The sequence below is a fragment of the Toxotes jaculatrix genome, chromosome 23 (assembly GCF_017976425.1).
Source record: "Toxotes jaculatrix isolate fToxJac2 chromosome 23, fToxJac2.pri, whole genome shotgun sequence".
Lineage (NCBI taxonomy): Eukaryota > Metazoa > Chordata > Actinopteri > Toxotidae > Toxotes > Toxotes jaculatrix.
This window is the reverse complement of record NC_054416.1, coordinates 6937885-6950314: the sequence shown is the minus strand read 5'-3', so window position 1 is coordinate 6950314 and position 12430 is coordinate 6937885. Positions and strand designations below refer to the sequence as shown.

At 39.4% G+C, this 12430-nt stretch overlaps 1 protein-coding gene across 2 annotated transcripts; it reads right to left on the bottom strand.

Moving 5' to 3' along the window:
* Positions 1 to 2197: 2197 nt before the first annotated feature.
* Positions 2198 to 11974, bottom strand: LOC121176945 (tetratricopeptide repeat protein 31-like). Of its 2 annotated transcripts, none has more exons than XM_041031087.1 (18): positions 11802 to 11974; positions 11608 to 11624; positions 10235 to 10298; positions 9823 to 10064; positions 9621 to 9701; positions 9462 to 9530; positions 9192 to 9377; positions 7817 to 7981; positions 7577 to 7640; positions 7356 to 7446; positions 7119 to 7260; positions 6409 to 6513; positions 6027 to 6126; positions 5662 to 5911; positions 5079 to 5153; positions 4835 to 4937; positions 3923 to 4038; positions 2198 to 3629 (listed from the first exon to the last, which is right to left on the bottom strand). In XM_041031087.1, the coding sequence occupies exons 1-18, from the start codon at positions 11824 to 11826 to the stop codon at positions 3557 to 3559; spliced, it is 1968 nt and encodes a 655-aa protein (XP_040887021.1). In that variant the 5' UTR covers positions 11827 to 11974; the 3' UTR covers positions 2198 to 3556. The 2 variants fall into 2 exon arrangements, with proteins under 2 accessions (XP_040887021.1, XP_040887022.1); XM_041031088.1 differs by having other exon boundaries at positions 10235 to 10293; positions 11802 to 11955.
* Between the last annotated feature and the right edge of the window lie 456 nt (positions 11975 to 12430).

Here is a 12430-nt window from a genome sequence, read left to right as displayed (position 1 = left end):
TAACTTACTCTATAGAGAAGAAATCTCTGGGGCTTTTAAACCATGTCTTACTGCAGCCATAAGAAGAGCAAACATCAACCTGAAAAAGGAGTGGAAATTACTCAAACCTGCGTTCTACAGATGCTATCACCTGGTATACTGTATTTCATTATCCCCTCCTTCCCTGTAATGTTGATGTGCATCTTGCCTCAGCATTTCACCTGGTGGAAGCTGGAACATGATAAAATCTTTTCTCTGCCACAGGCAATCTGAGCAGAACTGGACCGAGGAGAGCGCTTTAAGGCGCAGGGTTAAAGAAACAGATATTATTGTATCCTGCTGCTGCACAGTCACGGCTGGGTGCACATCACAGGCTTTCTGGCTTTAATTAAGCCCAAAGTTGCCATCAAAAAGCCAGATCAGTGTTGCCAGAGCTTCTGTAGATTTTGTATTTTAATCTCATTTTTCAAAAAGCATGTGGAATAGCTCTGCAAACAGCAGGTGTTTTGAGGACAACTGATCAGGAGTTGTGAAAATGTGACGCCAGCTGAAGCATTAGTGCTGCTGTGTGTGTGCTGACTCACAGCCATGCTTTCAAACTGCATCTGTTTCTTTAGTATCCATTTAAACCTATGCTTTAATTCTGTTGACAATTAAGCAGAGCGGGTAGTTAGACCTGAATGAGGCTGGAGTTTGAGGCCCCATTGCCTGTTTTGCAACTTAGCTTAAAAAGTCGCATAATTAACACTGAGACAAAGAGCTGTTTGGCACATTTGCATGACCTGGGGGCTTTTTAGAAAGTAACATCAAATCTCCAAACTAATACTTCACTCCGCCCCCCCCCCCCCCTCCACTAGCAGTAAAGCCCATATCAAGTCAGAAGGATGACAGGTGAAAGGTGCACTAGACTTGCAAAAATTCAATAATCAGTTCACATTAGGGAGATGAATGTTTTTGCTGCCAGCTAAAGACCTCAGTTGCTACATTTCTGATCATACTGAAACATTCATTTGGTAAAGACCTCTGAGACTGTGACTGCTTTGGATTCATGCCTTTATATGCATATCAGTTTAAAAACTGAAGGTAGATTAATAATTGGACCTGGTCCTGGAAAAGGAAACTATCTTATTTTTCAGCCCATGCCAACCTTCCCCACAATTTTAAGTTTTAGATCCCCGATCCAAAAAAAGATTTTTATATTTTTAAAGTTAGTTTTGGAGAACTCCTCTGTGACCTTTGAGACATCACTTTGACATAAGCACCAAAGTCACATCCTCAGGGCGAACATTAGGATTAATATGGAACATTTCTGCATCTTTAGAACCGCTAAAGGCTGTTGTATGCAGCTGCTGAAGACTTAACAAGGTGATGAGATGCGTAGATGTAGCCATGTTGCTAGGATGCCAGTCTTGTGTCCTTCCGTATTTTGACGATATCACTCTCAATCCACAGATTGCCTCATGGCTGATGTTACATGATCAAACGCAAACAGGTAATCTTTCAAGGCGTTTGTTCCAGGCAGAAATGCAGCTTCTCACGGTTCCTAAGCAATACATGTTCTACTTGTACACTTTCATGTAAACCAGCTGTGCTGCCGTTAGATGAAAGTGAACTTTGTCAAAATTGAGGCCGCACTGAAATGTCATTTGCACAAAGCACACAGACCTACCAGAGCTACTCCTCATTACTGCAGTTTCACATTAAGCTCAGGACAGTCTGTATTCACACAGCTTGTGCTGTTATTCCAGGTGCAGCAGAAGCAGAGCACTGTATCCCACTCTGGACTTCAGATCCATGTGCCATAATGGTAAGTTTATAATCTACATTATTCAATACATAATCTACATAATTTATTAGGAAGTTATGCTGTGGTTTCTGGGAATTATTTTCAACACAGTCCATTTCAAAGAATCTCCAATTTGCTAATTCAGCCCAGATCCAGTGCTTTGCACGTGCTGCCACCTATTGGCTTGTAGACCTGAAGATTACATTTAGAAAATTCAATCAACTCAAGTTCAAAGCTGGATTACTGCCTGGACACAGAGGCCAAATGTCCCCAGCAACCTTGAAAGCCCCAGGTGCACTGTAAGTCAAACTACTCTGCCATAATTGAATTTATTAGGAATCTCTTTAGAAATATGCTTCACTCAAATGCATCAACAACAAAAAAAAATGCACCTAAAGGTGGGGTCCTGCAGCAATCTGTTTCATAGAGGGATCCAGTTACAAGTTTTATTAGTTCAGTTTAAATTGTTCATACATGTGACATCATTCCAACACATATCCATCAAAATTAAACAAGTCTTTTTCACAACACGGTGCTGTATTACCCAAAGGATTTAATCCATCATCGGCCTGTTGGAAGATGTTTGGGTTACAAAGTTTGGCAAACTGGAGAAAAATTGTGAGACTTGTTCAATGTTAATGAAATTGCGTTTAAACTCACATTACATCTTGTGTACGCATACTTAAAATTAGAACTTGACCAGTGACAACGCTCGCCGCAAACACGCACCAGGTAGTATTCCAGCATGTAATCTAAAATACGACTAAATATAATTAGAAGCCGTGATGAGTCCCTTGTGTTTCGAGGAAACAGGGTGTTAACTCATAAATTCAGTAGCCCATCTATTCTCTGGGCCCCCTGTTGGTTAAAGACCATGTTTAAATAATGAGACAGGAACTCAGAATATGAAAGGATCTTTCATTCTTGAATTAAGAAGACAAATTCTATCATTAATCAGGGCGTCTGAATAAAACATAAGATATGCCACCCCATGACCAACCACTGATGAACAACTAATCTCCAAGTCATCTTACAGATGAAAATCAACCATGAACAATTAAACAGTAACTAGCTATGCAACAAAATAGTTCCTGCTGTATTATAGAGGATTATAAGCCTTGTTCATAGATAGATAGGATACTGGTGCATTAAAAGCATAGTGAATAATAGATGATGATTCTGAATAGATACTGAATAAAGATCATTTAGTTGTAAATGTGAGGCTCCTGTAATACCTGTAAGTTTCACTACGTAAATAAGGTCAGCATCACTACTGAGTATACCAATAATGATTCCTGCATCTCGAGAAAAAAAATAAAAAGAAAATTTAATTGGAAACAAAAACATTAAAGTTAACTTCAAAGTTGTGTATGATATTTTTAACACTGTGCCAGCTGTAATGCTGCTGTTGGATGAATTATGCAAGTATGTAAAATATAAACTTGATTTTCCCTTATACTGACATTTAAAATACCAATAACCGTCAGGCTTTAACAGAGTTGGCATCAAAGAGCTTTTGTAAATACTTGATCAGTTTTTTTTTTACACCTTTGGTCAAAAAATATTTAAGATAATTATCTATTAAGTTGGAGCCATTTTCAGTGACTTTCAGTGAAAAAAAAAACAAAAAACTAAAAAACAATTAAGCATTGATTTCAGTGGTCCACTAAAACAGACAATACTTCAGTCTGTAGATCCCATTAATTTGTTTGTACTGAACAGTGTTAAGTGATTCTGCTTTTACTGAGATATGTCAGACCTGTGGAAGCTCGAAGGCACCTTGTGTCCTTGTCAGTGCTTCTGGTCGTCTCTGTGGTCGTGTCTGTAAGGGCGAAAAGGTCTTCGGCTTCCAACTGCATTTTGCCTGTAAGAAATGGATTAGTAAGCAGATAAGTTGAGTAAGATGCCAGATATTTGGTATCAGTGAGAAAAAATAACAGCACATAAACTACAACCAGCTTCCTCAGGTCAGTTAATTTTAAGTGATCATTCTTTGATCAGCTGAGCATTGTCTACTGCATACACAAACAAATGTAAAAACAACAATTTGTGGTTCATGTGCTGGAACTATTTCTTGGCAAACATCTCACACAAAGAGAGAAAGTGAATGATCATGAACTATTCCTTTAAAATGAATGCGTGATAAAAAGCACTCACCTCGCGTTTTCATCTTGCAGGTCATCAGCTTTGAGGGCAGATTTCGAAATGCCCATGCCATGAGGAATCCTGTCTGGGTATCTCACAGCAATCTTGATGCCGTTCAACTCAAAGCCCTGACGAAGTGTACAAAAAAAAAATTTTAATTACGGGAGAAGTACATTCCAATCAGCCATCCTATTCTTTATGTACGAGGTGACATCAAAAAGTTGACTGCGCCTGAATCAGGGGAGTGGGGAGTGATTATTGTGCTGTTGCAACAAAAAACCAATGCACACATTCACAGGATTTGGCTCCCTGCGACTTCCTCAAAATGAAATACGAGCTGAAGGGTCGCCATTTTGACACAGTGGAGGAGATCCAGCAGAAGTCGCAGATGGTGCTTGATGTGCTTACAGAACAGGGCTTCCGGGAAGCTTTATAAGCATGGCAGTGTATCGGTGCACAAGGTGACTACTTCGAAGGGGATGGTAGCCAAATTGAAATCACGTACAGTATTTGCTTGATATAGGCACAGTGTCTGATCTTTCTGACCATGCCTTGTATATGCACACACAGGAAAGGGAGCGTGAAGAGACAGCAGGGCTCATTAGGACCAGTGCAGAGGGTATTTGTAGCTAAATTAAGAGAAGAAACTTGGCCTTGTCGCCAGTCTTGCAGAACAACAGGTGACAGCACTTTGTGATAAAAATACATTCTCATCTAAAGACAAGGTGGTGATTGTTCAATGCCGCAAAAGCCACTGAAAGAAACTGTAGGTTTTCATTCCAATTATGTAGCAGCTTCTAAGCATTTTCCACATCTAACTGGCCTCATGAAATCAGAGAAACGGGTTCACAGGAAGGGAAGCTTTTTCTACTTAAAAGTTTGTAGTCACACTGTCCCATTAAAAACAGTTCGGGACATACTTACATGAAAGCGCCGGATTGCTTCATCACAATACTCTTGTTTTGTAAAGTTTACAAAGGCACATCGTTTGGAAACCAGAACCTTCACGCTATAGACAACCCCAGCCCTGCAGGAGAAGACAATATGTGTGAGCGCTTCCTTACCATGCGACTTAAATAAGCTGTCCATAAAGGCTGGCTTTAAATAAACAATTTTTCATGTTATTGCTTGTCTCACTAAAATGAACATTAAACCAACGTTCTCTTACTCGCTAAACAGGTTGGTTATCTCGGCATCAGTTACTGGAGAAATCAAGTTTCCCACCCAAATTGGAAACAGCTCCCTGTCGGAAGAAAATATCGATTATTTGAACACATTTAAAGAAAATAAAGGTGACAGATGATATGAGACACAACCTATGCAGAGAACCTGATTGGTATTTTATGAGAAACCATTTTCTAAATAAAACCATCATCATTCATAACAGTTTCAAGTGCATAAAATCATTCAGTGATTTTCTGCTGTCTAGTTAGGTGAAGCAATACCAATAACCACAAGCAGAGGTTAATTAAGCTTGTCCACTATGAGAATCGATCAAGAGTCATGAAATTAACCTTCAGAATATACTGGCTAATACTGGTATCAATAATGCTTAGTAATGTATACATCACTGATATTGATCTGTGTGTTGAAGTTTATGTTTTAACCATTTAAGGGAGAATTGCCCCACTTCAGTTCAGTACTTTGCCCTCACAACTGTGATAAACTAAAAAGCTATGCCTTTGATTAGTCAGTTATAAATGAAACACCTTGACATTCAAACACTGCAGAGTGAATGAATTTATACTCACAGTGGTGACCGACTGTATTCGTTGCTCTTCATGGCCTGATTATAAACAGGCTTTAGTTGCCCCTGGACATTTGACATATTCTGAACCGAGCCTAAAGGTTTGTTCTTAAGTGATGTTTTTGATGCGTCCTGGAACTGAAGAGGACGAGACGGAGCAGCGGATGCAGGGTTCGTGTTGGCTGAAAGGACTGGAGAAACTCCGGTGACGTTCACTACTTGAGCTGGTGGCAGAGTGGGATTCTGAACAGCTCCTACACACAAGAAAAAGCGTCAAACACACACTGGTAACTAACTCTACAAAATCTACACTAATGTTCCCTCGCAGTGTCTCAAGTGATGCTAAAACACAAAAAGTCTAATCCTCACCTGGTAGATGGTTTAATTGAGACAGCACCTCTAGCGCTTTGTTAACTGTCCCGTGAATAATTAAAGCATTTGAGCTCTGCTCCCGAGTGAAACCATACTCCTGAAGGGGAGAAAAAAAACTTGGCTAACTTTAAACAGGTTGAAAACATATTTAGTGAATAGTTGTGAACACAATCCAGTATTTCTCAAAGTTAAAAAAAATATTCATACGGATCACTTAGAATTTCAAAGAGGTGACTACTGAACTGATAAACAAAGCTGTGTTTTTGTATTTATGCAAAAAAAAAAAGGGTTACATGGAGTACATCACTAAATTTGACATCATTTTCCTTCCTATCTCCTCCACTGGTGACTACACAAACACAAAGTTACTGTTACACACCATTAGTTGTGTTATCTGCACCCGCATTAGTTCCTGTTCAGCTTCTGAATATGAACTGTCCAGTTTGAGAACATCCCTGAAGGCCTGGGCAGCCTCCCCGTACCTCTGGAGGAGGAGGAGGGAGAAGAAAAAGATTAGCTCTCCCTGCTCTCTGCCTTGGAACTAAATCAAAGTTCAGACACATTCACTGTCATGCTGCTGGACTAATCAGCTCAGTTATTAATGTTTACTGCAACAGCTAGTCAAAACAAGTCTGAGTAAATAATGTGGGCCTGTGCAGCTCAGTGACACTTTGAATTAATTCAGTAGTGTAGCAACAAGGCCAAAGGGATCCCAAAGTCAATCCAACATGAAATGAGGGTAAACAAAACAATGTAAACACTCATGAAAAAGCACTTCAACTTGGAAGTTGTTTAGTCACAGCTACAAACACTGCTGAAAGGTGGGTCATATTTAGAAAGACAGACTGATGGATACAATGATTGTAGGGTCACAGTTCAATATAACAGTGTAAAGTCAACACTGTGTAACCACTTAACTCATGTGGTGCTGCTGCAGAAGACTCTGAATGCATAATACATTATTTTGTCTACCCCAGCACACATGCCTCCAACACAAACTGCCACTCAGCTGCTAATACACAGTATTTAAAACAAGGTGCGTATTCCATATATGTATGGTTGGTGCAGATTCCATGGGAAACCATTTACCTTCAGACCAGCCAAAGCTCTGCCCTTCCTAAACAGACCTTTAACCCAGCCTGGACACATATTGAGGCACAACTCTGCATCTGTCAGTGCCTTCTCATATTCTTGCATCTTTTCAAAACAAAATGAGCGATTGCCAAACAACCTGCAACAGAAATGACAGGTTTAAACTCTGCAACAGTGGCTGTGTAAGCACCATGTGTAAAGTTATCATGAATGAAGTAAAGCAGGTGCTCTTACTTAAACTCAGTTGGGTTGAACTTAATTGCATTAGTGAAGTATTTCACAGCCATATTAAAGTCTCCAGAGCCTGCAAATTTATTTCCAATAACTGCAGGCGGAAAAAAAAACTTTAGTTAAAATTATAATCTCATTGACACAAAGCCATACATAAATTATATATAAATCACAATCAACATATCTGGATGAGAGCTTGTGTGCATGAGATAAACTAAACTTACCTGCAAGCTCGGTACTTATTTTTATATTTTCCTCTAAAGTGGGAACGCTAGGGGCAGCAGACTCCTGTTCAAACAGTAAGAGAGATGAGCAACCTTTTCCCACTTACCAAAAGACACAAAGAAATAATTACTGTATCATGGCCAAACTGCAGTTGATTGAACAATAATTCATTGTTCAGTTCTTTAAAAAAAAAAAAAAAAAAAAAAAGTAATCACTGATTTGCATGCAAGATAACTCACCTTCTTTTCAACCTCTGGGTCTTCATTGGATTGTTCAGGGACAGGTTTACGTTCTTTAACCGGAATCTTCTTTTTCTCCTTCCGCTCAGGCCTGGACTTCTGCTCCACTTTACGCTTGGCTATGAGAGCAGCTTTAGTCACAAAAGTACTTGTCATGTCCAGTTCCTTAAAAAATAAAAATAACAAACACAATTGGTCATCTATTAAAGACACTGTGAAATGAAAAATACTCATAACTCATGTAATTGCAATTTGGATCTCTTCCTTCCTTCTCACCAAGATACCAGATCCTTTGTCTATTAGATTGGAATGTCTAGACCTCTTAATACCTATTGTAATCGCAATTTGGTTCTCTCCATGAGGTACCCCGCTTCCTTCTTTTTTTCAGCAAGATATCAGATTTTTTGTGTATTAGATTGTGGTGTCTAGACCTCTTAATACCTATCGCCTGGATGCAAAATCCTGCAGGATACCCCAGGTGTGAGACACACCCCAGGGAGTCCATGCCAATACCTACAGCAGACAAAAGGATGTGAAACACACCTTAGGGGGTGTTCCTCATGCATAAATGCCTAGGTCTCCCCATGTTCGGGGTCTTTCTTCACTCAGACTGCTTTGTGTGCTGATTGACCTTTTCTTTGCAAAGAAAATAAAACCTTGTCGGCCGGCAGAAGTCTCTATTTCATTCTTCACCAGCAGGAGGAAAAACTTCCACAACGCTCATCTTAAGTTCACGGGAACAAATAATGTGGCTGAGGTTCAATTTATTAATTTCAGCCTCATCTTCCTGCTGCTGTAACAATGCACATGATGGAGGTGAACAGTCCTGTGCAGCTCTATCGCCCTCTACAGTCATGTGGTGGTATAATCACTAAGCAACACCACTTTTCCAGCCATACGATCCCATCTAAAGTTTTAACTATTTAATAAAATGCCTGACCAAAAAAAAGTCGCCACCAAAAAAAAGGTGAGACACTGTAATATTTTGTTGTACCGCCTTCAGGTTTGATTATGGCATGCATTCGCTGTGGCATTGTTTCGATAAGCTTCTGCAATGTTACAAGATTTATTTCCATGATGAGAAGCTACTCGTTTCATCAGCTGGGGTTAAATAACTTGTTGCCAGCTGAAAGATAATCACCCATGCAGTAATTATCCAATAGGAGGCTCTTACCTATTTGCTTAGTTAAATCCAGGTGGCGACTTTTTTTTTGGCCAGGCAGCGTATAAACAGGGTTATTATATTGTGCAATTTTGGAATTTAAGGCATATAACATACATACATAAACCATTTGACACCAATACAATAGTCCATTGACAAACCTCTCTGCTTTATTATGGGTGTTTGAATTACTGTAATAAAAGCACTTGGTACCTCAGAGTCACAGCCGTCGTCCTTGGTATCGCTATCTTCATCACTGGATTCATCTTCACTGCTGTCACTGTTGTCTGTATCCTTAGCTGAAGCCAGCTGTTTAACACTGGAATCTGCATTGTCTTTGGACTTGTCATTAACTGGTTTATTATCCTCTGCTTTAGACTGCTGTGCATCATTTTCCCCCTGTAAAATGAGAAAAACACACCCGTTGAAATCTGAGTACAACTTGATGTACTTTTAAAGATGTTGAGCACAAATGGTCATTACCTCCTCATTTTTTACGGGGTCCTGTTTTTCCTTCTTCATCTTCTCAAGCCGTTTTCTTTCCTTCTGTTTCTGTCAGGCAAGAACACACAAATGCTTAGTCTACACAATTTGAACTTCACTTATTACTATGAAACTCCTACTGGAGGAAGCAGAACTCACCTGTTTCTTAAGCCGCTTCTTCTCAGCCTTTTCTTTGCTTTTTTTCGTTTCTTGTAATAATCTGGCCTTCCTTTCAGTATCCTGCAAGAAATGTAAAACAAACATTGCAGAGATTTCTACCATTAGAACTTTCCAGAATCACCTCATATCATAATGAAGTTGTCAAACTTTGGAAAGGCAGACAAAACAAAAGTGAGCTTACGTTTTCCTTTGCCGGAAGTTTTACACAGAGCGGGCGAGGAAGGTCATCAACTGAACTGTAGTAACGCAATGGAGGCTGATAAAAAGAGCTGGATGATCCTGTATGGGGTCCTCTAAATCTTCTATCACTACTCATGTCAGAGACCCTTGAGTATCCATGGAAATTGTTATGCCCATGTACCCAATTGTCAATTTCATAATCATCCTCACCTGTATCATCTAGCTCATTGCTGTAGTCCATACCTGTTAAGAAAAATTATGTTTTATAACTCTATGCAGTTACCCAAAACATTTCATAAAATGAGTTCCACAATTAATGCGTAAAACAGTACAATTTCACAAATAAAACACTGAATACAGATTTAAATGTGTGTAGCAGATGTACAGTGTGAAATCTTCAATGTGAATCTTACCAAGACCAATTCTTACTATCCTTTGAAAATGAGGACGTCTCTCAAACATATCCACAACCCTTTGCTTGACAGAAGAGACAGAAATATGAAAGTCAGTTCCACATAGTTGCAAACAACCATCAGAATGGGGGAAAAAGGCTGCATCCTTAAGTTTCACTTTCCTTTACGCACAGGGAGGGGGGCGTTGACTCATTGGACCAACATCAGCATTCACACTACTTTTCTTGTGACGGCACAAAAGAATGCATCTAATCTGATTTAATAATCTGTATTCTACATTAGGTAAGCCAATCACCCAAACATTGTTACCAAGCTTGTTTCACAGGTTATAAAGTTCACAAAGCTCTAAGTATTTTTAGAGCTTTGTGATCATCTGTAGTGTAAGATGATGTGGTTTTGTTAAAGGTATTGTTTGTATTATGATTTTTGGGTGCTGACAGCATGATGCCTTTGGATTCCCCAGTGGCTCCTATATTCTGCTTACAAAGGGAAGTATTTCATTGTTTGCATATCAAGTTCTACCAGAATGCACAAGGAGAAACATGCATGCCAAGGCCAGACTGCAGGCTGCAGATAGTGCTGGCAACTGTAACATGTAGTCATATCTCAATAAAAACTAATGCAAAAAATGTAGCATTCAACAGAAGAAAGGGGGCTTTGCAAAGGTTTTATTGTTTTCTCATATGTGAAAAATTCTGCAAAATACTGCATGTAAACAATGTTTGCATTGAAATTAATCTTTAAGTATCAACTTCATTCTTAACAGCAAAGGATAAGTTTCAAAGCTTCAAGTGCACGTTCAGAAAAACATTTCTGATGAATTTTAACAGACAGGACACAGTGTAAATATACCTCCGGATATGTGCCACTTCTGTGTAACAGTAACAGGGGGGCGTAACAATATCGCAGTTCATGGTAAACAGACCTCTGTGACCATTAAGTTCGGTCTTCGTATATGGATGTTTTTCGATCAAATGATATGAAGCTAATTTGCCTCTGGTGTTGTAAAACGCCGATTGGCTCACTGATTTGCATGAGAGGCGGATGCGCCCACAAGGCACTTCTGAGCGCAAAATATTCACAGGAAGTGGCTACGTGCACTGTTTAATGTGCCTCCAAAAAGCCAAATAGCCAGGAAGACTCTGATCAAAGTTGAGTCTGACGAATTCGCTGTAGCTTGATTGTACACGCATGCACGACAGCTGCTGCCACACCGAGGACATGTCCCCCCCGTGCTGGCTCAAGAATTATACCAATGTTAATCACATTATCGCCACACATAAACCAGACGTGCCAACATGTGGGCGCTTGCCCAATGACATAGCTTTTAGATGTAAAAATATCAAATATGACCATTTAAACGGCATACTTACGATCATGTGATTATACTCTGAAAAAGAGGGAGAGAAACAAGCATTGTTAAATCCTTCCGTTTCAACGTTTAATAAAAACCAACAGGTTCAGACGGTGATTTATCTGTATTTACCGTCAACAAGAACGCGCGAGCTAGCTTGTTAGCTGAACTACCCACCAACTTCTTATAAGAGGCAAATAAACATTTTCTTACCCGTGTCGTCTCTAAATAACTCCATGTTTAGCAAAACATGCCATCCCACAGCTTCATACACTATTAACTTAAGGTTAATTGCGCACTAAGTTGCATTACTTTAACGCTAATATTTACTCGCTTCTAACTTCTGCTACATGTTTCGCTCTCGCTCTCAACTAACATCGCGTGAACGGCCAGAACTTTGCTTTTGTTAAACGCATGCGCGCTGTGGTGCTACCATGGTGCCGTTGCTGCCCCCTGCAGGACAGATGGTCATACAGGCGTTTTCATGGACACCCCCTCTTTAAAATCATTGACGGACATCTCTACATTACTTTTGTTTTCACGTTGTCATTTCAGTACATTATTCACTGTCCTATTTTTATTTGTCTATTTACAATTTACATTGTCTTGTACATATGCATTACAGTTGCACTAAGCTTATTTCCTTTGCACATATTCAGAGAAATATTTGCACAATTCGAGGTAAGGTAATATACATGACAATTAAATGTTATTTCTTTAATTTCATTCATTTTTTGTAAATTGTTCTTAAGAGGATTTCGTACCTCTTTGTCTGACTCTTGCTGCTGTAACACTGAAATTCCCCCTGATGATCTATATAATCCTATTTATTATCTTCCATC

Bases quoted from the DNA above. Each gene is read 5' to 3' on its own strand.
- LOC121176945 (XM_041031087.1), bottom strand. From the start codon at position 11,826: ATGGAGTTATTTAGAGACGACACGG. The intron at 10,065-10,234 runs GTAAGATTCACA...TTTTCTTAACAG, and splicing joins GATAGTAAGAATTGGTCTTG to GTATGGACTACAGCAATGAG. The intron at 6,514-7,118 runs GTAAATGGTTTC...CTCCTCCTCCAG, and splicing joins GAGCTTTGGCTGGTCTGAAG to AGGTACGGGGAGGCTGCCCA.